General features: G+C 31.5%; 1 protein-coding gene and 1 long non-coding RNA gene across 2 annotated transcripts in view; both read left to right on the top strand.

The window, feature by feature from the left end:
* Positions 1-5,834: 5,834 nt before the first annotated feature.
* Positions 5,835-7,883, top strand: LOC111715339 (uncharacterized). The gene is made up of 3 exons (XR_002768210.1): positions 5,835-5,864; positions 7,012-7,052; positions 7,719-7,883. It is a non-coding gene; the product is annotated as an uncharacterized LOC111715339 (long non-coding RNA).
* An 11,091-nt stretch (positions 7,884-18,974) lies between these two features.
* Positions 18,975-22,572, top strand: part of LOC111715338 (protein unc-80 homolog) — a 31,414-nt gene continuing 27,816 nt past the window's right edge. Inside the window, exons 1-5 of the mRNA XM_023490658.1 lie at positions 18,975-19,063; positions 19,745-19,864; positions 20,355-20,422; positions 20,801-20,872; positions 22,246-22,332. Coding sequence (XP_023346426.1) covers positions 19,040-19,063; positions 19,745-19,864; positions 20,355-20,422; positions 20,801-20,872; positions 22,246-22,332 — 371 coding nt within the window. The 5' untranslated portion in view covers positions 18,975-19,039. The remainder of the gene's footprint in view (positions 19,064-19,744; positions 19,865-20,354; positions 20,423-20,800; positions 20,873-22,245; positions 22,333-22,572) is intronic.

Genomic DNA, 22,572 nt, shown 5'->3' on the forward strand with positions numbered 1-22,572 from the left:
TAGAAAAATTATAGATTATAATATTAAACCACTAAACTATAGATTATAATATTAATCCGCGAAATGTTTGCATTTTGTTACTGTTTATATTGCAAATCCGAATAATGTTTAATGTTTACAAAAAATGTCATAAATTAGAACTCTGCCGATCGTGAAAAACTTAATCATTTTCCACAAACTCAAATTTTATAACCCCTATATCTTTGCAACCCACTGTCTAAGACCTTAAATATATGAAAGTATTCGAATAGATTAACCCTATTCCCGCTGGGGGGGGGGTCAATTTGACCCCCCCCTGTAGTTTTTTTTACATAACTCAAAAACTATTGGTCTGAGGCTGTTGAAATTTTCTGACTTTTCTTACATACCCAAAGCCCTCCCTTTAGGCCTAAAACCAAATCGTTCCCTAGGACGGACACTAAATTGGCTATACTGCTATAATTACAGCAATCCTCATATTTGTAAACCTGTACATACCTAGATATACACGAGTACATAACATGATTAAAACATGCATTGTGATTAGATTAACTACGTTTATATATATTCATGTTAATTTTCTAAATATGTACATTTAACTTAAACTAGTTGCAAAATAGCTTAACTATGTTATATCTATCCTTGCTAATCTTATGAATATGTACATGAAACTTAAACTAGGGTGTATATATATATTGACATAGAACTTGTAGACTCCTGTATGCTGAGTCCATTAGTGCCTAGTCCAATCAGGGTTCAGTTATGTGTTTGTTGTCTATTCTGAACCAATAGAAATAGTATGGCAGTTACATCTATCTCATTATCGTATTAGAGTTATGAATCATGCAATCGTGGCTATCATTAAATGGAAATATTTACTTCTACTGAAATTACATGTAATTACTTCAATTCACGTTAACTTGTAACATAGTTATCTAAACTAAATTAGTTGATATAGAGAGACTCTGCTTTGATTATAGTGTGATTTAGTTTTCGTTGAAACATATGAGTTGAGATTGTGTTTTGGCAATGATAGATTACTTGCTTGTGTCTGTATTGACATTGATAGCTGAGGAGATCATGCCCTTTGGTTTGGCATTGATATATTACCTGCTTGTGTCTGTATTGACATTCAGAGCTGACGAGATTGTGCCTAGTGCTTCAGCATTGATATATTAATAGCTGGTGTCCGTGCTGACAATGATGGCTGATGAGTCTGAATTGGCATTAATAGAAAAATATGAGTGAGTAGTACCTGGATTGATACAGTTCTGGACTAAGTTTTAAGAGTACAGCATTTACTACAATCTTAGATATGATCTTATATACATACAACTGTAATAAATATTGAGTAACGTAACACAATATTCTGTAAACCTGCAGTATGTTGTACATTATAAAGTTATCTATGGTTGTAAACTTCTACATACAACCCATTATTCATTTGAACTGCGTTTCAAATAAATACGTAGCAGAATTAGCTTAAATCATGTGATATATATAATGACGTACATGTGAGATAGATAACGTCATAGAAATTGTAATTATGTTTATTAACTTTAACATATAAACCACAAATACACTAGTTGATAAAGTAACTCCATACTATTTACTGCAAGAGAGAAATTATTCCCTGTTTTAATAAACAGGTTAAGGATCGTCCCCTTTGATTTGGGATAGATATTTACGAGCTTTTGATTGTTATCCATAGCGAATGAGATTGCGCCCAGTGGTAGTGACATTGATAGATCACAAGATTGTAGTGGTGTGATTCCCTTTTTGATAATTAGGTTGAGAATCCTCCCCTTCGATTCGGGATTGATAGTTACAAGCTTCGGATTGATATTGACAGATAATAAGATCGCTCCAGTGGTAGTGGCGTTGATAGATCATTGAATCCATGTGGTTCCCTGTTTTGATGAACAGGTTGAAGATCATGCCCTTTAATTTTGATAGTTGCAAGCTTCCGATTAATATTGATATCTACACTGTTAGAAATGCCATTTTGCAAATTTTCAATATGATTATATTTCAGGCCAATATAACCAGTATATAGAAGACATTCATCCTTATATCGTTTAAAATTTGATGTTTTCTGGTCAGAATGATTTCACTTGAATTAGTCTAAATACTAATTGATATAAGTAAAATTAGAATCACATCAAATTTTTTTCCCCGGAAAATAGATAAAGCAGAATTAAACTTGCATCAATAAAGACGATTTGTTAATTCAAACAGAATNTTAACCTAACCCTAAAATGAAAAATAATAATCATGTACAAGTATACTGTACAAAATTGATAGGAGGGGGTCCAAAAATTGTTCTCTAGGACTTTACAGTGTAATTTTTGGCATTATTTTTATAGCTTACATGATTTTAAAGGTTTAATAGGTTTTTTAGAGTCAGGTCTAAATGTAGTATAGAAAAGTGTTTAATCTAATCTGAGGTTTTCACTAAGCGTATATTATAGATCTCTGGTACAGTCCTTATGGACCCCCCCCTTCCTATACTTTTTTGTAAGCAATTTTAANGGGGGCATGATTCCCCTTGGTAGCTATGATCTCAGCGATCCAAAACGTCCTTGAATTGCTGATCGTAAAAGATCAACAAAACTCGCCCACTGTTACAGTAGTATAGAAGAATGTGTAATCTAATCTGAGGTTTTCACTAAACAGTATATTATAGATCTCCGGTACAGTCCTTTTGGAAGATTTTTGGCCCCCCCCCCCCTTCCTTTATTTTTTTGTATGCAATTTTAATTATTTTTTAACATTAAATTGAGATTTAAGTTATTTTATTCCATGGTAAAAGCAGGCATAAAAATCATAAGGGGGGGGGGTCCAAAAAATTGTTACTAGGAAATTATCCTGGGTTTCTATTATACAGCAGAGGTTTCCACTATACAACTCAGGAGAGATTTCTACTATAATTGCAGCAGAGGTTTCCACTTTACAGTGGAGGTTTCCACTACACATGACTATGTGAGGTTTCCATTTAACAATAGAGGTTTCTACTATTCAGTTTCCACTAAAGGTTTCCATTATACAGTAAAGGTTTCCTCTAAACAGGAGAGGTTTCCATTATACAGTAAAGGTTTCCACTAAACAGGAGAGGTTTCCATTACACAGTAAAGGTTCCCACTACACAGTAGAGGTTTCCATTACACAGTAAAGGTTTCCACTAAACAGGAGAGGTTTCCATTACACAGTAAAGGTTTCCGCTAAACAGGAGAGGTTTCCATGACTGTAGAGAGATTTCTATTTTTACTTCAGAAAAGATGGACAGCGATGGTTTCAAAATTGGAGTTACCCTCTCCCCTTCCCACCTTCCCTATCAAAGTCCCCTGCACCCCCCGCCCCAATGTTTTTCTCTACTTGAAAATATTTTCCATTGTAAAACAGAATATTTTTCTGCTTTGATGTCTTCATTATTTCTTTTTCTCTTCTGACCCGGATTACCATGATTGTAAATTGATCAACCTAAGATAATAAATCAAATCAAGGTTACAAAAATAAGGAAATATTAAGCTTGTACACAGCAAAACAAGATGTGCACGCTCTCATGCAAAAATTAAGCAGCATTTTGACAATTACTCCTTTTAAATTTAAGCCAGAAAAAAGCACGTTGCAATTTAAAAAAAGTATATGTCTAGGGCTACAAAAAAGCATCTGTGAGTTGGTGAGGTAAAACCAAAGGCCAAGGCGTTGCAACACTTCAAAATTGATGCTGTCTAAAAATTTGATGATTAAGTTTCAGAGTTGTCTAGATCTCATTCTCAGTGTGTAGATATTATCTTTTATTCATATATTTTGGGGTCAAAAATGTTAGCAAAAATAACTTTATCTATTTTGTTTTAAATTCTTGACGAAAGAAACTGAAGGCACGCCACTTACTTCTTTATGTTTGCAACCTGATGTCGCAGACCTTGGTCATTTCTAATTATGAATTCTGCTTCATTAAAAAGTCGAAATTCGAAATATCAAAGGTTTACATGAGGCTGCAAAGGTAAAGGCATAAATATCAATAGTTAGTGTTCAGTAACTAAGCAATTTTTCAGACGTTTGTTTATCTGCTGGCCCCAATCTGTCGGAATATTCGAGAATCTGATTTCGAGCAGAATCTGAGATTACAGAACGGAAAGAGAGTCTGGCAAGCACTTTGGGAGTTCAGACATCCAGATATACCTTGCTTTCAGATACAGGTAGATACCCAGATATACCTTGCTTTCAGATACAGGTAGATATCCAGATATACCTTGTTTTCAGATACAGGTAGATATCAAGATATACCTTGTTATCAGCTACAGGTAGATATCAAGATATACCTTGTTATCAGATAAAGGTAGATATCAAGATATACCTTGTTATCAGATACAGGTAGATATCCGGATATAGGTAGATATCCAGATACAGGTAGATATTCAAATACAAAGGTAGATATCCGAATATATGTTGATATCCAGATACAGATAGCAGGTAGATATTCTGATACAGGTGGATATCCGGATACAGTAGATATCCAGATACAGGTAGATATTCAGATACAGTACATATCCAGATACGGGTAGATATCCATATACAGGTAGATATCCAGATATAGGTAGATATCCAGATAAAGGTGGATATCCAGATACAGGTAGATATCCAGATAAAGGTAGAAATCCAGATACAGGTAGATATCCAGATAAGGTAGATATCCAGATAAAGGTAGATATCCAGATACAGGTAGATATCCAGATAAGGTAGATATCCAGATAAGGTAGATATCCAGATACAGGTAGATATCCAGATACAGGTAGATATCCAGATACAGGTAGATATCCATATAAAGGTAGATATCCAGATATAGGTAGATATTCAGATAAAGGTGGATATCCAGATAAAGGTGGATATGCAAATATAGGTAGATATCCAGATAAAGGTAGATATCCAGATATAGGTAGATATCCAGATACAGGTAGATATCCAGATACAGGTAGATATCCAGATACAGGTAGATATCCAGATATAGGTAGATATCCAGATAAGGTAGATATCCATATACAGGTAGATATCCAGATATAGGTAGATATCCAGATAAAGGTGGATATCCAGACAAAGGTGGATATGCAGATATAGGTAGATATCCAGATAAAGGTAGATATCCAGATATAGGTAGATATCCAGATATAGGTAGATATCCAGATATATGTATATATCCAGATAAAGGTAGATATCCAGATATAGGTAGATATCCAGATAAAGGTAGATATCCAGATGTAGGTAGATATCCAGATAGAGGTAGATATCCAGATATTGGTAGATATCCAGATAAAGGTAGATATCCAGATATAGGTAGATATCTAGACATATACTCACAAAAGACTAGTACAGATTATACGGTAAGATAAAAAGCATATCTTTCTATTTATTTTAAAGATTCCTTAGATCAAAGGTGTCAGATATCAGAGGAAAACAAATATTTGTTTACAGTACGTTAAATATTCAAATATGTGTTTATTGATTGGTGCAAACATGAAAATCATGCACTGTGTTTGACAGATAGATATGGATTTTCTCCGAGCTTTATAGCCAAAATACGTTAAATATTCTTTTTAAAAGTTTTTTTCTGCATACAAATTGTTGTATTTGTCAAATACCATTTTTAAGATTTTTTGTTATCTACTAAAATCCTAATTCAAAGCTATGAACGATCCAATATATGATGTATAATAAACATTTATTTTTATTTAGTCCAATATTATGTGGGACACCCTACGGTAAATTCCAGTTCATTTCATGTACCGGGCCGAATTTCAACTAGCCGGGGCAAGCATGTACAGTACAAATACAGACCATGTGATACAAGNCTAAACACATCTTTTTCTGTTAAAGTATCAAATCAGGTCCTCGACTAAACACATCTTTTTCTGTTAAAGTATCAAATCAGGTCCTCGACTAAACACATCTTTTTCTGTTAAAGTATCAAATCAGGTCCTCGACTAAACACATCTTTTTCTGTTAAAGTATCAAATCAGGTCCTCGACTAAACACATCTTTTTCTGTTAAAGTATCAAATCAGGTCCTCGACTAAACACATCTTTTTCTGTTAAAGTATCAAATCAGGTCCTCGACTAAACACATCTTTTTCTGTTAAAGTATCAAATCAGGTCCTCGACTAAACACATCTTTTTCTGTTAAAGTATCAAATCAGGTCCTCGACTAAACACATCTTTTTCTGTTAAAGTATCAAATCAGGTCCTCGACTAAACACATCTTTTTCTGTTAAAGTATCAAATCAGGTCCTCGACTAAACACATCTTTTTCTGTTAAAGTATCAAATCAGGTCCTCGACTAAACACATCTTTTTCTGTTAAAGTATCAAATCAGGTCCTCGACTAAACACATCTTTTTCTGTTAAAGTATCAAATCAGGTCCTCGACTAAACACATCTTTTTCTGTTAAAGTATCAAATCAGGTCCTCGACTAAACACATCTTTTTCTGTTAAAGTATCAAATCAGGTCCTCGACTAAACACATCTTTTTCTGTTAAAGTATCAAATCAGGTCCTCGACTAAACACATCTTTTTCTGTTAAAGTATCAAATCAGGTCCTCGACTAAACACATCTTTTTCTGTTAAAGTATCAAATCAGGTCCTCGACTAAACACATCTTTTTCTGTTAAAGTATCAAATCAGGTCCTCGACTAAACACATCTTTTTCTGTTAAAGTATCAAATCAGGTCCTCGACTAAACACATCTTTTTCTGTTAAAGTATCAAATCAGGTCCTCGACTAAACACATCTTTTTCTGTTAAAGTATCAAATCAGGTCCTCGACTAAACACATCTTTTTCTGTTAAAGTATCAAATCAGGTCCTCGACTAAACACATCTTTTTCTGTTAAAGTATCAAATCAGGTCCTCGACTAAACACATCTTTTTCTGTTTGTAAAACATTTTTTTGACCGAAAAATTATTTATTTGACTTTTTTTTCTAACAGTTCTGAAAACCAAAAATATAATTAAATTTTTTTTCAAGATTTTTTATTTCAGGAAAATTCCACATCTCAATTTGGCTTCTCATTTGATGAAAGGTAGGAATTGAAATTAGTTCTATATTATTTTTAATTGAAAATTAGATTCAAAAATCCCTGGCAGATTTGTTGAAAATCCTCTAAATTTAAAAATAAAATTCTCTGTTTAGTTTTCTCGTTTTAATTTGTTGAACAAGGTTTTAAAGGATCAAAGATAGGAAACTTTGTTAATTAAACCTGACATGATATTAACTCGGGTAATAGAGATGGCGAAGGTGTAAAACAGATTTTAGAATTAATCGTTCAATATTTTAAACACATATTAGGAGATAGAGAAAATAAAAAATAGAAAATTATGTTTTTAAATGTGGGTCTTTAACAACGTTTTACACTTTTATAGTTAGAGTATAATTGGGGTGTAAATTTATAAGTAAAAGAATTAGTGGAACAGAAACCTTATTGGGTTTATTTCCTCCTATTAGTTCTGGAGTCATTGAGAAGTCCGATTAGAATTCTACAAAATTTAAGTTGCACTTTTCCGTTTGACCCAGTTTAGTTTTTCAACAAATGATGAACAACATTCACCAGTACCGTATATTTTTTACTTAAAGTTAAAACGAATGCATGAAGCTATGCAATTATTATTTCTCATCTTTTTTACCGGAAGAGTTTTATATTGTTCCTAATGATGTAATCTCTAGATACATAACCGCCATTTTGTTTTAGTGGTATAACAACAGCTGTTCCCTCCACGCCACGTGCAAGTTCCTCACTAGCGACACACTTTGATATAGCGGTCCTGCGCTGTCTCTTCATCTCACAGTGGAACGAAGATGGGGTTTTCTGGGCAACTTCATACTTAGATAAAAGGTAAGTTTATTTGAAGTCTTTTGATTTTTAAAATTTCGTTTTTTTTAGTTTGTAAAATTTCAAACTAATGTCTTTTTGACAAATTAAAACTACAGAAAAATATCATACTGTGATTTTAGAATTTTTGGAAACATTAACAATTTCCCTTTAAAAAATATAAAAAACTCATTAATTTTAACAAAAATGTCCTCTTATGATATTTATAAGAGTTCTATTGATAATATTGGTGTTGATGTTGTTTTTGAGAGTTTGAAATATTCATGAGAAAACTTGTATTAAACTTGTGGAGTCTGCTCACAGCCTTAGCTCCTTTAATAACCAGGCCTTGTAGAAATATATAGGGTGTCACAATACACAATAAACATAGAGGAATTTAAAGAGACAATCTTAAAGGGACTGAATGCGTAGATTCAAGTATTCCTCCACTTTTCACAACAGTTTACATCCATCGTTCATATTTTTAAAAATCTATTTTTTCTAATGTGGTTTCTCTGCATTATATTATGTTTTCTACTGCCGAAACAATGGAAGAATTCGCATAGTTAAACCATTTTCAAGCTAGAAAAAAAGACGAAAATTTTCCAAAATAAATTGGGTATCGGGAGTCTATTATGCCTCTCTTTTAAAGTTTCTTTGTATCTTAAAAACTGACTTTCTATCTATCAACTTATCTATTTCAACCTATTTATTTATTTATTTCTTAAAAACATCCGAATTCTAAATCCTTTGGCCCAACTGAATTTTGTTGGCACTCTATTTTAAGTTTGAATGGTAAGGTATTGGCAGTAGTTTATGGTTTCGAGGCAAAAAAAATTATAAAAACATTGATTTCTAATCTCTGTTGAAGGAAAAATTCTACTATTATTATATCTGACATGTAATTTGCTTAAAAAATGCAGTTTTTTTTCCAAAAGGAACTGAAAATATTTTCTTACTGTTCCTTAAATCTTAATTAAACAAATATGAAATCCAAAAGTTACAAGCTCTGCCTATTTTCTTAGTTTTCAGTTTATACATTTACTATATTTAATACCTCCCCGGCCCCTTTCACTCTAATTTTTCTTTTTAAAGTTGGGAGTTAAGTGTAGGCCTATACCTACTTTTGACCGTTTTAGACAGCTACCACGTCAAGCTAAAGTAAATTTTAGACAGCTACCACGTCAAGCTAAAGTAAATTTTAGACAGCTACCACGTCAAGCTAAAGTAAATTTTTGACAGCTACCACGTCAAGCTAAAGTAAATTTTAGACAGCTACCACGTCAAGCTAAAGTAAATTTTAGACAGCTACCACGTCAAGCTAAAGTAAATTTTAGACAGCTACCACGTCAAGCTAAAGTAAATTTTAGACAGCTACCACGTCAAGCTAAAGTAAATTTTAGACAGCTACCACGTCAAGCTAAAGTAAATTTTAGACAGCTACCACGTCAAGCTAAAGTAAATTTTAGACAGCTACCACGTCAAGCTAAAGTAAATTTTAGACAGCTACCACGTCAAGCTAAAGTAAATTTTAGACAGCTACCACGTCAAGCTAAAGTAAATTTTAGACAGCTACCACGTCAAGCTAAAGTAAATTTTAGACAGCTACCACGTCAAGCTAAAGTAAATTTTAGACAGCTACCACGTCAAGCTAAAGTAAATTTTAGACAGCTACCACGTCAAGCTAAAGTAAATTTTAGACAGCTACCACGTCAAGCTAAAGTAAATTTTAGACAGCTACCACGTCAAGCTAAAGTAAATTTTAGACAGCTACCACGTCAAGCTAAAGTAAATTTTAGACAGCTACCACGTCAAGCTAAAGTAAATTTTAGACAGCTACCACGTCAAGCTAAAGTAAATTTTAGACAGCTACCACGTCAAGCTAAAGTAAATTTTAGACAGCTACCACGTCAAGCTAAAGTAAATTTTAGACAGCTACCACGTCAAGCTAAAGTAAATTTTAGACAGCTACCACGTCAAGCTAAAGTAAATTTTAGACAGCTACCACGTCAAGCTAAAGTAAATTTTAGACAGCTACCACGTCAAGCTAAAGTAAATTTTAGACAGCTACCACGTCAAGCTAAAGTAAATTTTAGACAGCTACCACGTCAAGCTAAAGTAAATTTTAGACAGCTACCACGTCAAGCTAAAGTAAATTTTAGACAGCTACCACGTCAAGCTAAAGTAAATTTTAGACAGCTACCACGTCAAGCTAAAGTAAATTTTAGACAGCTACCACGNATTGACATTGATAGTAAAGTATTGGCACAGATAAAGTTGTGTCCGGATTGACATTGATAGTAAAGTATTGGCACAGATAAAGTTGTGTCCGGATTGACATTGATAGTAAAGTGTTATTGAACTGATAAGTTCTTATGCCTAGTAGACCTTAGAGAAGGATTGAGTTGTACTTGGATTGATACGGGTCCAAAAGGATTCATTGGAGTAGGGCATTTTTACATTCTTGTTTAAATATTTATTTTCGTTTTGCTCATTTTAAAATAAATGAAATAATTGAATTAGCTAGACATTTTAGGACAATTTGAATTTGATGTTTACCTTTATGTAAAATAGTTATTTGAAATAGTATTCTTTAATTCAGATAATTCCCTCCTTTATCTATGAAAGTTTTTAATTCTGAATTTTTGGTCAAACCAAAACGGGGTTAAAATTAAAATTGAACTTAATAAAATAAAATAATTTAAGAAATGTTTGTACTCTANAATTGTAATAATTGTAATAATTGTAATAATTGTAATAATTGTAATAATTGTAATAATTGTAATAATTGTAATAATTGTAATAATTGTAATAATTGTAATAATTGTAATAATTGTAATAATTGTAATAATTGTAATAATTGTAATAATTGTAATAATTGTAATAATTGTAATAATTGTAATAATTGTAATAATTGTAATAATTGTAATAATTGTAATAATTGTAATAATTGTAATAATTGTAATAATTGTAATAATTGTAATAATTGTAATAATTGTAATAATTGTAATAATTGTAATAATTGTAATAATTGTAATAATTGTAATAATTGTAATAATTGTAATAATTGTAATAATTGTAATAATTGTAATAATTGTAATAATTGTAATAATTGTAATAATTGTAATAATTGTAATAATTGTAATAATTGTAATAATTGTAATAATTGTAATAATTGTAATAATTGTAATAATTGTAATAATTGTAATAATTGTAATAATTGTAATAATTGTAATAATTGTAATAATTGTAATAATTGTAATAATTGTAATAATTGTAATAATTCAAATAGTTCAAATAGTTCAAATAATTCTAATAATTCTTACTTGCATATTTTTTTCAAAATATGCAAAGGAGAGTCTTTGCCACAAACTCTGATTTTCGAATCCTTATATCTTTGGGACCTAATGTCGTAGGCCTTGAATACTTCAATCAGGTTACAAAGCTATAGGAATTAAAGTTTGAGGTAAAGACCCAAATCCTTTAGTATGGTGTTTAGGTGCTTTAATGTCAGAAATATTTGACAATTTTTAATTTTAAGAGAAGTACTTGATTCCTTAATGTACACTGTACAGTTTACAGTGTACATTGTACAGTTTACAGTGTACATTGTACAGTTTACAGTGTAAATTGTACAGTTTACAGTGTACACTGTACAGTTTACAGTGTACACTGTACAGTTTACAGTGTATACTGTACAGTTTACAGTGTACATTGTACAGTGATGAACAGAAAACTCTGGAATGGAAAGTCGAATTTTAGACTTTCAATGAACATGAGACACAGCAATTCTGCAGTGTAAACAGACCAATTTCACTCTATAACACGGTGAACTAGGGTCAGTTTAAATTCAACCCGTCCTAACCCCTTGTAGCGGCTTTAGTGACGCGCGGCAAGTACCGACCTGATTCTATCCTATGCCAGCTAGGTTTCAACTTTGATGGCGCGGCCAGACTTTTTACAGTACCCGGCCAATGATAGGCCTATTTGACATTTCCCACTAGCTTAGTCTGTTGTGATAAGTGATTTTATAACTTACGAGTAAAGCTATTTGCTTTGCAAAAACATAATATGCACTGTAGTGTTTCTTGAATGTCGTCTTCCTCTTTTATAGTTTTCCGGTTACCACTGTATACATCTTTAGCTTTACAGGGCAATAATTTAACCCGCAGAACTGCAGCAGATATCTGCTTAATCTTTGAGTTTGCAAATTACCATTTAAAAGTGTTGACCTTTGATACAACATTTCTATTTTCTAGGTAACAGTTCACGAGTCAAGTGAGAATAAAATGGAAAAGATGGAAAAAATTACCGAGTCAACACTTGAATCTAAATCTACAGAAAGGTTAACATTTTTTTCAATTTCATAAAACAAAGGAATTCAGTCTTTGCCACAAACTCTGGTGTTCGAATTCCTATATCTTTGCAATTAACCCTATGTCGTAGACCTTATGAATTAGATCAAATAATATAAGTTTGAAATATTACACCATCAGGTTGCAAAGATACAGGGAATAGAAAATTTGAGTATGTGGCAAAGATTCAACTCCGTATTACATTGTAGAAAAACATTTTGTTCATTGCAAAATTTGACACATTTTAGTCCAAATTACTTACAATATAAACATGTGTCATATATTCCTAATGTGCTTTTCATAATAACAAAATGTTTTTAATTTAGAAGTTCTTTTAAAAATTTGATAATACAAACAAAATGTTTGGGAGGTAAACTTCACTATTTCTATTTGAAATAAAGTTTATTGTGATTATTTTTTACGAAAAAAACAGCTTTATTTTCTATTTGAAAAATCATTGTCTAGCAAAAATAAAAGAAATAAATGAATGCAATGAAGATCTTAAATATATAATAAACATTACAATTCCAAACACTGTAGTCTCAGTAGAAGTAAATATTCCCATTTACTGTTAGCGCCGAGTAAAGGATTCATATTTCTAATTGGATAATGAGATAGATAGAAAGATAGATGTTACCGCCATATTATTGGTTCAGAATAGACAACAATCACATGGCTGAACCCTGATTGGATCAGGGGCTAATGGACTCGGCATACAAGTGTGCAAAGTAACCAATTCTTTAGGTAAAAAAATGAGTCCACCAATATTTTTCTTTTTTAGGTTGGACTCAGTTTACCAGTTCAGTGCTGTGAATACATCCATCAAGATCGACCAAAGTAAACTCAGCTGTTTCAAGAGCTTTGTTGAGTCCAAGATTTTGTCTAAAAGTGACAAGAATTTGGATACAGAGAAAAACAAGACCGGGCTTTTTTGTGGACTAACTCCGGCCATTAGTGGGGTAAATTTTGTTGTTTTATTTTTTCTTAAAGTTTTATGAGACAATTGCCGGAATTCATAGCAATGTCAGCATTTACGCACTTACGTAACAAAACAAGATTTGTTGATAGGGTAAAATATAAATAAAATAGAAAATAATTTCTGGTTTTTGGGTCCTGTAAGACTAATTTAAAATTGAGTTTTTAAAGAACATTTTTATTTTGAACGTAAAAATTGTAATTTAGTGATGAATAATTTTGGCATAATTTACTCAAAGTGATAATTAGTGGAGGGTCCTGAATTTTCCAACTTGAGTAATTTAATTGGATAAGAGTAATTGAATCTGCAAAATCGTATTCAAAATAAGCTTACAGTTATAATCTCATAGAAAACGGTCATAATTTACTGCAAAATGTGTGTGGTTAAACGCTAAAAGTGCGTTGTGGCATATGGTAGCAAATTTTAATAAAATGTAATATACAATCGTTCTAGCAGGAGAGCGTTGCTCACGCTACTAAGAGTTACTCCCGCCACCGTTTACTCGCACTCTGTCGTAAATTAAGATTTTAGCTATTTTTCCATATAACGTAGAATTCAAGCTGATAACATTCCCGTGGTTCTCCCAAGTTCACTAATCAAAATTTGAGACAAATGGGTCCAGGGGTTCCTTAATTATGATCTGACAGACAAATAAACAAACATATATTACAACTATATATTATATATAGAAGATATAAAAAATAACTGAATTTAAATGGACCCATTTTTCCTGTTTTTTTTACAGGACATCCTGTTTAAGTTAGTGTTTTACTAATCTTTGGACCAATTTTTCCTGTTTTTTTTTACAGGACATCCTGTTTAAATTAGTGTTTTACTAATCTTTGGACCAATTTTTCCTGTTTTTTTACAGGACATCCTGTTTAAATTAGTGTTTGTCTAATCTTTGGACCAATTTTTCCTGTTTTTTTACAGGACATCCTGTTTAAATTAGTGTTTTACAAACAAACTTTTTTGAATGTTTCTTTTTTAACATTTATCCATTTTCCCCAATTTTGTTTTCTCTTAAGGTTTTGCTAAAATTTGAACTTTTTGGGAAAGTACATAAATATATCATTAGTTCTATGAGATGCATTTTTATCATTTTTGCTCCAACAAGGGTTAAAGGCAAGATTACATCTTAAAATCTTAAAGAAACTTCTTTTTAATCTAGAGTTTTTGGCATTATAATACCTTTAAAAATGTCTGTGTATCCTAATTCGATGATGCAAAGAATTTTTTTACTCTTGAGTTTAAGACACACTATTTTTTTTTACTCTTGAGTTTAAGACACACTATTTTTTTTTACTCTTGAGTTTAAGACACACTATTTTTTTACTCTTGAGTTTAAGACACGCTATTTTTTTCTTATTTTCTATTTCTTTATATTAAAAATGTCTTTTTATTCTGAAATTTGTGACATTCTAATGATCTTCAAAAAATATATTTTTTTATTCTTGCGTTTTTGACACTCAAATGTCCTTAAAAATATCTTTTTATTTTGGACTTTTTGACCTTTTAATATATAAAGAAATTGTTTATTTTTTCCCCTGGACTTTTTGACATTCTAAATTGCTAACATCTAAAAGAAATTTTTTTTTTACATTATTCTATATTTCTGATGTGTTGAAGATATGTCTTTTTATTCTGATGGATCCTCTTTTATGGAATTATTTTCCAATTTTTTATTTGTATAAACACCTTCAAGTCCAGATCTAATCCATAGTGACAATACACGTCTCAGAAAACAGGTTTATTCAATTATATCCTTTCAATTCTTTTTCCCTTACTGAAACATATATTTTCTATATACATATATATATTATTTATATATCTACAGACATATATAATATTCAATTTTTATATTTGCTGGGCCTGGAGGTAATTCTGCAAATCCTGAGGTTCGGAGGTCATTTTTGCGGGGATCATGGCGCCTCTGCAACGCCTCCCTCCAAGTGCGCGTAAGTTAAATAAGCCAAGAAAGAAACCCTAGTTATTTTCCCGTTTTGAATATAAATTATATATCCAGCTGTCTGATAGATGAACTATTAGATAGTAGGTAAGTAAGTGTATTCATTAGATCAAGTGTTAGAATACACCTAGAGATGTCAACTCAGCATGATAAATCTTTATTTATCTAAAGGTACTGTCAACGTAATTTTAAGTGACCCCTCATTTATGATTGACATGTCCGATTCACAACGGTACCCTTTAAATCTTCAGATTTAAGGGGTACTTTTTCAATTAGACATGCCACAGATCCACGCTTAGAGCTGGTCAATTGAATCTACTGCAACAGTCCCTTTAAACTAAAGGAAAACAATAAACAAATTCAGGCAAGCTAGACCATCTGAAAGAAAAATTAAATAAAACTCTGCTGAAGTGTAATTTCCAGTGACCTTTCATGTAAAGATGGCAATGTCTGATTTACAAGGGTACCCTTTAAAGCTATGTTTGATCAAGTATGCATTTTTTTGGTTATGAAAACCGTTTATTTTGATTTGTGGATTCTTTCAAAAGTAACTTGCGGATTTCTTAATTTAAAGAAAGCCTGGAAAAATGATCGAATTTTCGAGTCAGAAAAACGACGTTATCTTCCACACTATTATTATCAGATAAGGCATTGCTATCTTTACATTGAGGGTGACTAGAAATTACGCATACAGTTCCTGTAAAACCACAAGAAGGGATTCTGCTTGTCCGATTTTGAAATTAACATAAAATTCGCAAACTAAAATTTTTGATCAAGTTTTCAAATCTAACTTCATATTTTGTGTGCAGTGTGCAATGTGCATGGTCAAATTTTCTTAGAATGTGTGTTATTTTCTTGAACATGATAAAACCTAGACTGAACAACTGGTTTTATTTACTTATGGAATTTGTACAGTGTATATTAGGGTTTCCAATCGGAATTCCGTTGTGCGCGATTGCAAGGAATTGCTTGGAATGGCGCGGAATTAATTGGCTCGCAATTGCGTTGGAAATACATTTATTTAAAAATTTAAATTTAAATTTCAGGTTTATGCTTTTCATAAAATTATTATTTATATATTTAATTTTTTTTTCCAAACGAGATTTAGAATCTTGCCTGCTGTTTGAGAGTGTTGCTTATTTACATGTCAAAACAATATTTGACAAATATTAATATTTACAATATTTATCATTATAACTTAATACATTTTTCTGTTAGAATATAGATGTTGCATGCATGTTTTTGTATTTTAAATGGATTTTAGTTATGAAGAGGTATTTTAAGCCTCGTGTAACTCTTTTATGGAATGTTCTTTTTAGGGACCCGCAGAACGTATTTCAAGATAAATGTATTTTATGATTCAAACTATTTAATTATTTATTCTCGATACATTGCATCATGTCTCTTTTCATCCAGCTGCTTTATTTTAGTGTTGGTATGATGAATATGGTATGAATATTTTTTTTAAATCTTTTATTTAAACTTATAAAGGAAATTTTAAAATTTTTTTAACTACAGAATTATGCATTAAAAAACTATTATGAATTTTTTCTCCCACAATTAATACCTGTTTGAGCGGAACGCAAACAATTTCTTTAAGTTTTTTTTGGTTGATTTGGGAAATTTAATGAAGTTTTGCGAAACAAGTTTTTAAAAACTATAAAAACGATTTAAAAAATAAATCAAAAGTGTGTCCATTGGATACTCAGATTAAGTATTTGGGATTAAGGATATCTCATTCTAAAGTTTCAGCTCAGTAAAAGCAGACAATTGCATGTTAAAAAATGTGATTATTTTCAAGTTACTCCATGGATTATATTTAAATGGAGATATGTTGCAGAAAACCGAAACATACCAGAGTTCTAAATTAAAAAAAATATCTTGACAAAGCTTTATATCGTAATTAATCGTACATTTTAGTTTATACTTCGGTTAATTCAAAATATTCATGAAAAAAATTCCAATTGCATGGATTTGCCTTGGAAGGTACTTTAGATGTAATATCAATGGACCCTCCATTTATTGATAACGATACCCCTTAAAGCTCTTTTGAAAACGATTTGTTTAATTGTGATTTATTTAAAGCTTGCAACAGAGGCTTAAAGATATATACTACAGAAATTGAACAAATTAAGCGCGTTTAAAGCTAGAAAAACGAAGATATCTGCCACATTATGGATCAGAGATACGTTTAAAGGTACCGCTGTGAGTTGGACAAACCCCTTTTAATTGAAGGGTTCCTTGAAAATCAAAGGACAGTCTCTTTAAGGAACCCTTCACCCTTTAAAATTACTGTTAAAAAGTGTTTTAAAGATTTCCCCCTGCCTTGATGTAAACGTGGATATTTGCTTATATTTATATCATAGCTCAAACTCTTTTATCTTTAGAAACTAAATTATTCTAAACACAAGGCAACCAAACCAAATATGTAAACCTTATAATATTGATTCTGTTTTGACAAATTATTTTTTTTAATTATTAGAGATGGATCTTATTTTTTCCAGATCTGTTTACAGAAACATCTGATAAAATTAATTCATTATTAGAGATGAATCTTATTTATTCCAGATCTGATTACAGAAAAATATGATTGAATAAGTAATTCTTTCTACGCAAACAATTTCTTGAAAATGAACACTTTTGGTTTTGTTTGTCTTTTTGTTCAGAGAAATTTAAGATATTTAAGCATTTTAAATAAATGAACTATTTAAGGTTCTGTGGAATGAAACGTGGTGAAAATCCACAGATCACAGTGACAGGAGCCAGTGCTTCTAATACCCCGGAGCATAAACCAGCCTCAGTTCCACTCTTCAGGTAAAACAATTATACATACTTGGATAGATTATCTAAAAAGATAAGTTTTACATTACACATAACTTTGAATAAAACTCTCAAAAAAAAAGGAAAGAAAGTCCTAAAGATGAGATGAGACAATTAACCAAGTTATTGTTTTGTTATTAACTAGCTTGGGAATCCAGCAACACCTGGAAACTGAACTTTCCCCATAAAAGTCGACCCGCTCAATTTAGAATTTGCAAACCAACCTATCGAGTTCTAAAAATCAAATTTAAGGCAAATCGGATAAGGGGTTCATAATTGTTCGGACAATGGACATAAAAAGATAGGCAAACAGAGAATACAACTTAAAATACAAACTAAAAAAAAGCAGAATAATAAAGGGAAGGAAAGGGAAGGAAAGAAAAAAGGAACGAAAGGAAAGGAGAAAAGAAAGGAAGGAAAGAAAAGGAAAGAAAAGGAAGAAAAGGAGGGGAAAAAAGAAAAAGAAGGAAAGGAAGGAAAGGGAGGAAAGGAAGGAAAGAAAGGAAGGAAAGGAAAGAAAGGAAAGAAAGGAAAGAAAGGAAAGCAAGGAAAGAAAGGAAAGAAAGGAAAGAAAGGAAAGAAAGGAAAGCAAGGAAAGCAAGGAAAGCAAGGAAAGCAAGGAAAGCAAGGAAAGCAAGGAAAGCAAGGAAAGCAAGGAAAGCAAGGAAAAGGGGGGAGGGTTCAGGCTAAATAGAAATGTAAGGGAAGTACAGTGCACAATTTCACTTTTTGAAATTTTAAGCTTACCAATCCGAGTTTAAGGATTATATGTATTATTCTTTTATTCAACTAAGCCAAGTAAACTAAGTTTTTGTCACGAAATAAATTGTTCCAATATCCCTTGATCTTTGCAACCCGATAGTGTAAACCTTTGCTATTTCAACTTAAACTATTTTACCTAACAAACTTCATAGTTTGGAATATCAAAGGGTTTTGACATAGGATTGCAAGGATATGGGTATTAGAAAATCAGAGTTTCTGGCAAAAAGAAATTCATGTCCTAAGGAAAGGAATTTAAAAGTTGTAATTAGGGTCTGGAGATACTGCAGGATCTCTCTTTTATATTACTGAAACCGGAAGTATGGATCTCAGGGTTCTGCTCCAGGTATACTACTCCAGTACAGGAGATATTTTTATTACTGAAACTCGAAGTATGGATCTCAAGATTCTGCTCCAGGAATGCTCCAATACAGGAGATTTTAATTAGAGTTCAATTATCATACTCTGGACTCCAGTTATGGTAAATTTTTGTTAAAAATTACATTTAAATACCATAGAAAGTTGACCAAAGGTGGGATTTATAAAAATCGACGCGTAGGCAAAGATTAAGTAAGATTGGTTCATATGACGTCCAGTACTAGAGAAATAGTTGAATTAGCCATACCTAATTCAACACTTCCTGCAATTAATAAAATTCGACCTCTGATCTTTTATCTATTATGTTTTAAATAAATCTCAAACTGTTAAGAAAATTAAATGAAAAACCCCTTAATTTTAGCGATATATAGATGAAATATACAGTGCGATATATATTTGAAATATACAGTGGAATAGGTAAAACTGTGAAATATGAAGACGACATTAAAATATTTATGCTCTCATAAAGAAAATAGTTTACCAGAAGCTTTAAATTTGAAAATCAAGTAATCAAGTAAAATGGGTCCATGTGTACACTGCACAATTGAACTAATGCATCTTCATAGAACTAAATTTGAGTTTAACAATCGTCTTCTTATTCCACAGTTTGTTTGTTTCCACTTATATACTTTAAAAAATTAAATTTCAGGGCCTGCACAGTATCATTTGCAAGGAGAAGTTCAGCAGTAGTAGAGTTCTAGAGAAAATACTTAGTTTAGTAACTACACTTCTAGAACTAGGGATTTTAGTAAACAAGGATACAAAACAGGTTAGAAGCTATAGTTGTAGCTGTAGCTGTATTTGTGTTTGTGTCTGTATCTGAATCTAAATCTATCTGTGTCTGTGTCTGTGTCTGACGTCTGTGTCTGTATTTGTTTCTATACGTCTGTGTCTGTATTAGTAGTTGAATCTGAATCTGTATCTGTGTCTGTATAGTGCCTGTGACTGTGTCTGCGTCTGCATCTGCGTCTGTGATGTATCTGTATCTGTGATTGTATCTATATCTGTGTCTGTGTCCATGTCTGTGTCTGGGTCTTTTTCTGTGTCTGTTTCTACTCTGCGTCTGCAAGTGTGTCTGTGTCTTTGTCTGTGTCTTTGTCTCTGTCTTTGTCTGAGTCTTTTGTCTGAATCTGAATCTGAATCTGAATCTGTATCTGAATCTGTATCTGTATCTGTATCTGAAATTGTATCTGAATCTGTATCTGAATCTGAATCTGAATCTGCATCTGCATCTGTATCTGTATCTGTATCTGTATCAGGATGAAGAAGGAAAGAATGACCTGGATTCAATGTCACCACATTCACTAATTATGGACATATCAGTCAGGTTAGTACACTGGGTACAGGAAATACAGAAGGTAGAGAAAGTACCAATGGTATTTTTCTGAAAGTTTAGAAAGTACTGAAGTACTAAAGATACAGAAAGTACTAAAGGTACAAAAAGTACTGAAGGTACAAGAAAATACTTAAGGGGCAGAGGTACTGAAGATGTAGAAAGTACTGAAGAAGTAGTTAAAATAGAAAGTAGTGAAGGAAAGAATGTACCGAAAGTTCAGAAATTTCTATAAGTTCTGATAGAACTTGCACGGATATGGAAAGTATTGAAAACTTACAAAGTAGTGATATTGTTATTTTTTCATTAATTTCTCCGAAATATTTTAAACTTTAAATTGAAAAGAAAATTATTGAATTTTTAAAATAATAGGATTCTTGTACTGCTTGGATGCCCTCATAACTGCTTGGAAAGAAACAGTGATCCTCCTTCTCCCAAACTCAGGCATTCAATTTATACAAACATACATAGATAAGTATGATAATAAAAGAAATTATTAAATGTCATAATTTTAAGACACGATTTTTTATATTTTTATTATTTTCAAGATTTATTGGAATATATATGGAATATATATGGCTTTTTTATAATTAAAGAAGAAAAAATGCATAGTTTTAGTTTNGAGTTATAAAGAAAGGATATAGAGAAATATTGGGGGAGGGTGGGTGGAAGGTTGATAAATGGATTGGAAACCAAAGTTTAATTGTAAAACTTTTCTACTATCGAGAGAGAATACTTTACTCTGCTTAACATAAAGGATCAAAGAGTTCAAAGAGTTTATTTTATAAATATTTAAAATCAAGACTCTGCTCAACTCGCTCAACACAAAGAATTTCCAATTTTCTTTTTAATCGATTTGATATTAACCCCATTCGCAGAATAAATAAGAGGACATCTTTTTATAATAAATAGGATAAAGATTTGTTGCCTTTATAGATCTTATATTACCCCATTTGCGGAGAAAAATGAGAGGACAATTTTTGCATAAAAAACGAAAGCAAATAGTTTTGTTGCCTTTTTTGTATTTTATATTTTGAATATAATTATAGAAAGCTTAACTCTGTTAAGTGCCTATTCTATTCATTTGTATAGTATAGTTACTTGTCTAATTCTCTACAATTTAAAATTTGGTGTTGATGACTTTTCAAATCTCATAGAGTTCATAAAGTATGTGTTAGTTCCACATTTTATTGAACATATATTTTGGTCTGGGTCAACCCTCTTCAGTTCTTGAGATTGTTACCGTCATGAAGATTCAAAACAAACAGTTCCTTGTAAAACATTGAGCAAGCAATTATCATGTTGATTTTATCTTGAATATAGATCAATTTTGTCGACTTTCTTCTCTATGTTTGCTATATACATCCATTACTTACTTAAAAGAGAAGTAGCCATTAAAGTTTATCAATATTTTAGAGAGAAAATCATAAAAATCTCTTAATTTTTTTAACCGATAAGGGAACCATTGAGAATTGAGAATTGAGCATGTGACTCATTTTATGGAGGTTGACATTAATTTATGTGGATCAGGGGTGTATATTTTCTTGAAAATTACCCCCCCTATTTTAAAAATCATTTCCACCACTCTTAAATTTTTAATGTTTTTTGCTGAATTAGGGAAAAAATGGGTTTTATGGGAAGATAGATAAAATATTAGGTAAAAAGTATTAGAAATAATTTTAAAAAATTGTCTTTTGATGTCCAAATTTACATCCCCAGATCTTTAAAAATCATAACCCCGGGGGGGGGGGGGGTGTAGTTTAAAAAATATTAACCCCTCTCATATGGACAAAGTTTATAAATACTGTTGAATGTAGAATACATTGCATGTCTTTACTCTCCCGTCTGCTCTGGTTCAACAAGAAGGAGTTCAAGGCGTTCATCTCCCTTATCATCTCGCATAGGTAGATTTATAGTCGTCTTCCTTCTTTCCTCTGAGTAAAATGTCGCAAATGATGTTGTAATTTATGATGTTTATAACTGACATGCTTTAACATTTTTTAGAAATTATCAGTCATAAATTTTTGATAACAAAATTTTAAAGATAAAAAACTTTCACAAACTTTCTGTTTAGCACTGGAACAAACCATCTTTAAGAATAAAAAATGGGGGGGGGCAAATAATCATAAAAAACATTTTTCCAT

This window comes from Eurytemora carolleeae, unplaced genomic scaffold (genome assembly GCF_000591075.1).
Source record: "Eurytemora carolleeae unplaced genomic scaffold, Eaff_2.0 scaffold1762, whole genome shotgun sequence".
In the NCBI taxonomy this organism is placed as follows: domain Eukaryota; kingdom Metazoa; phylum Arthropoda; class Copepoda; order Calanoida; family Temoridae; genus Eurytemora; species Eurytemora carolleeae.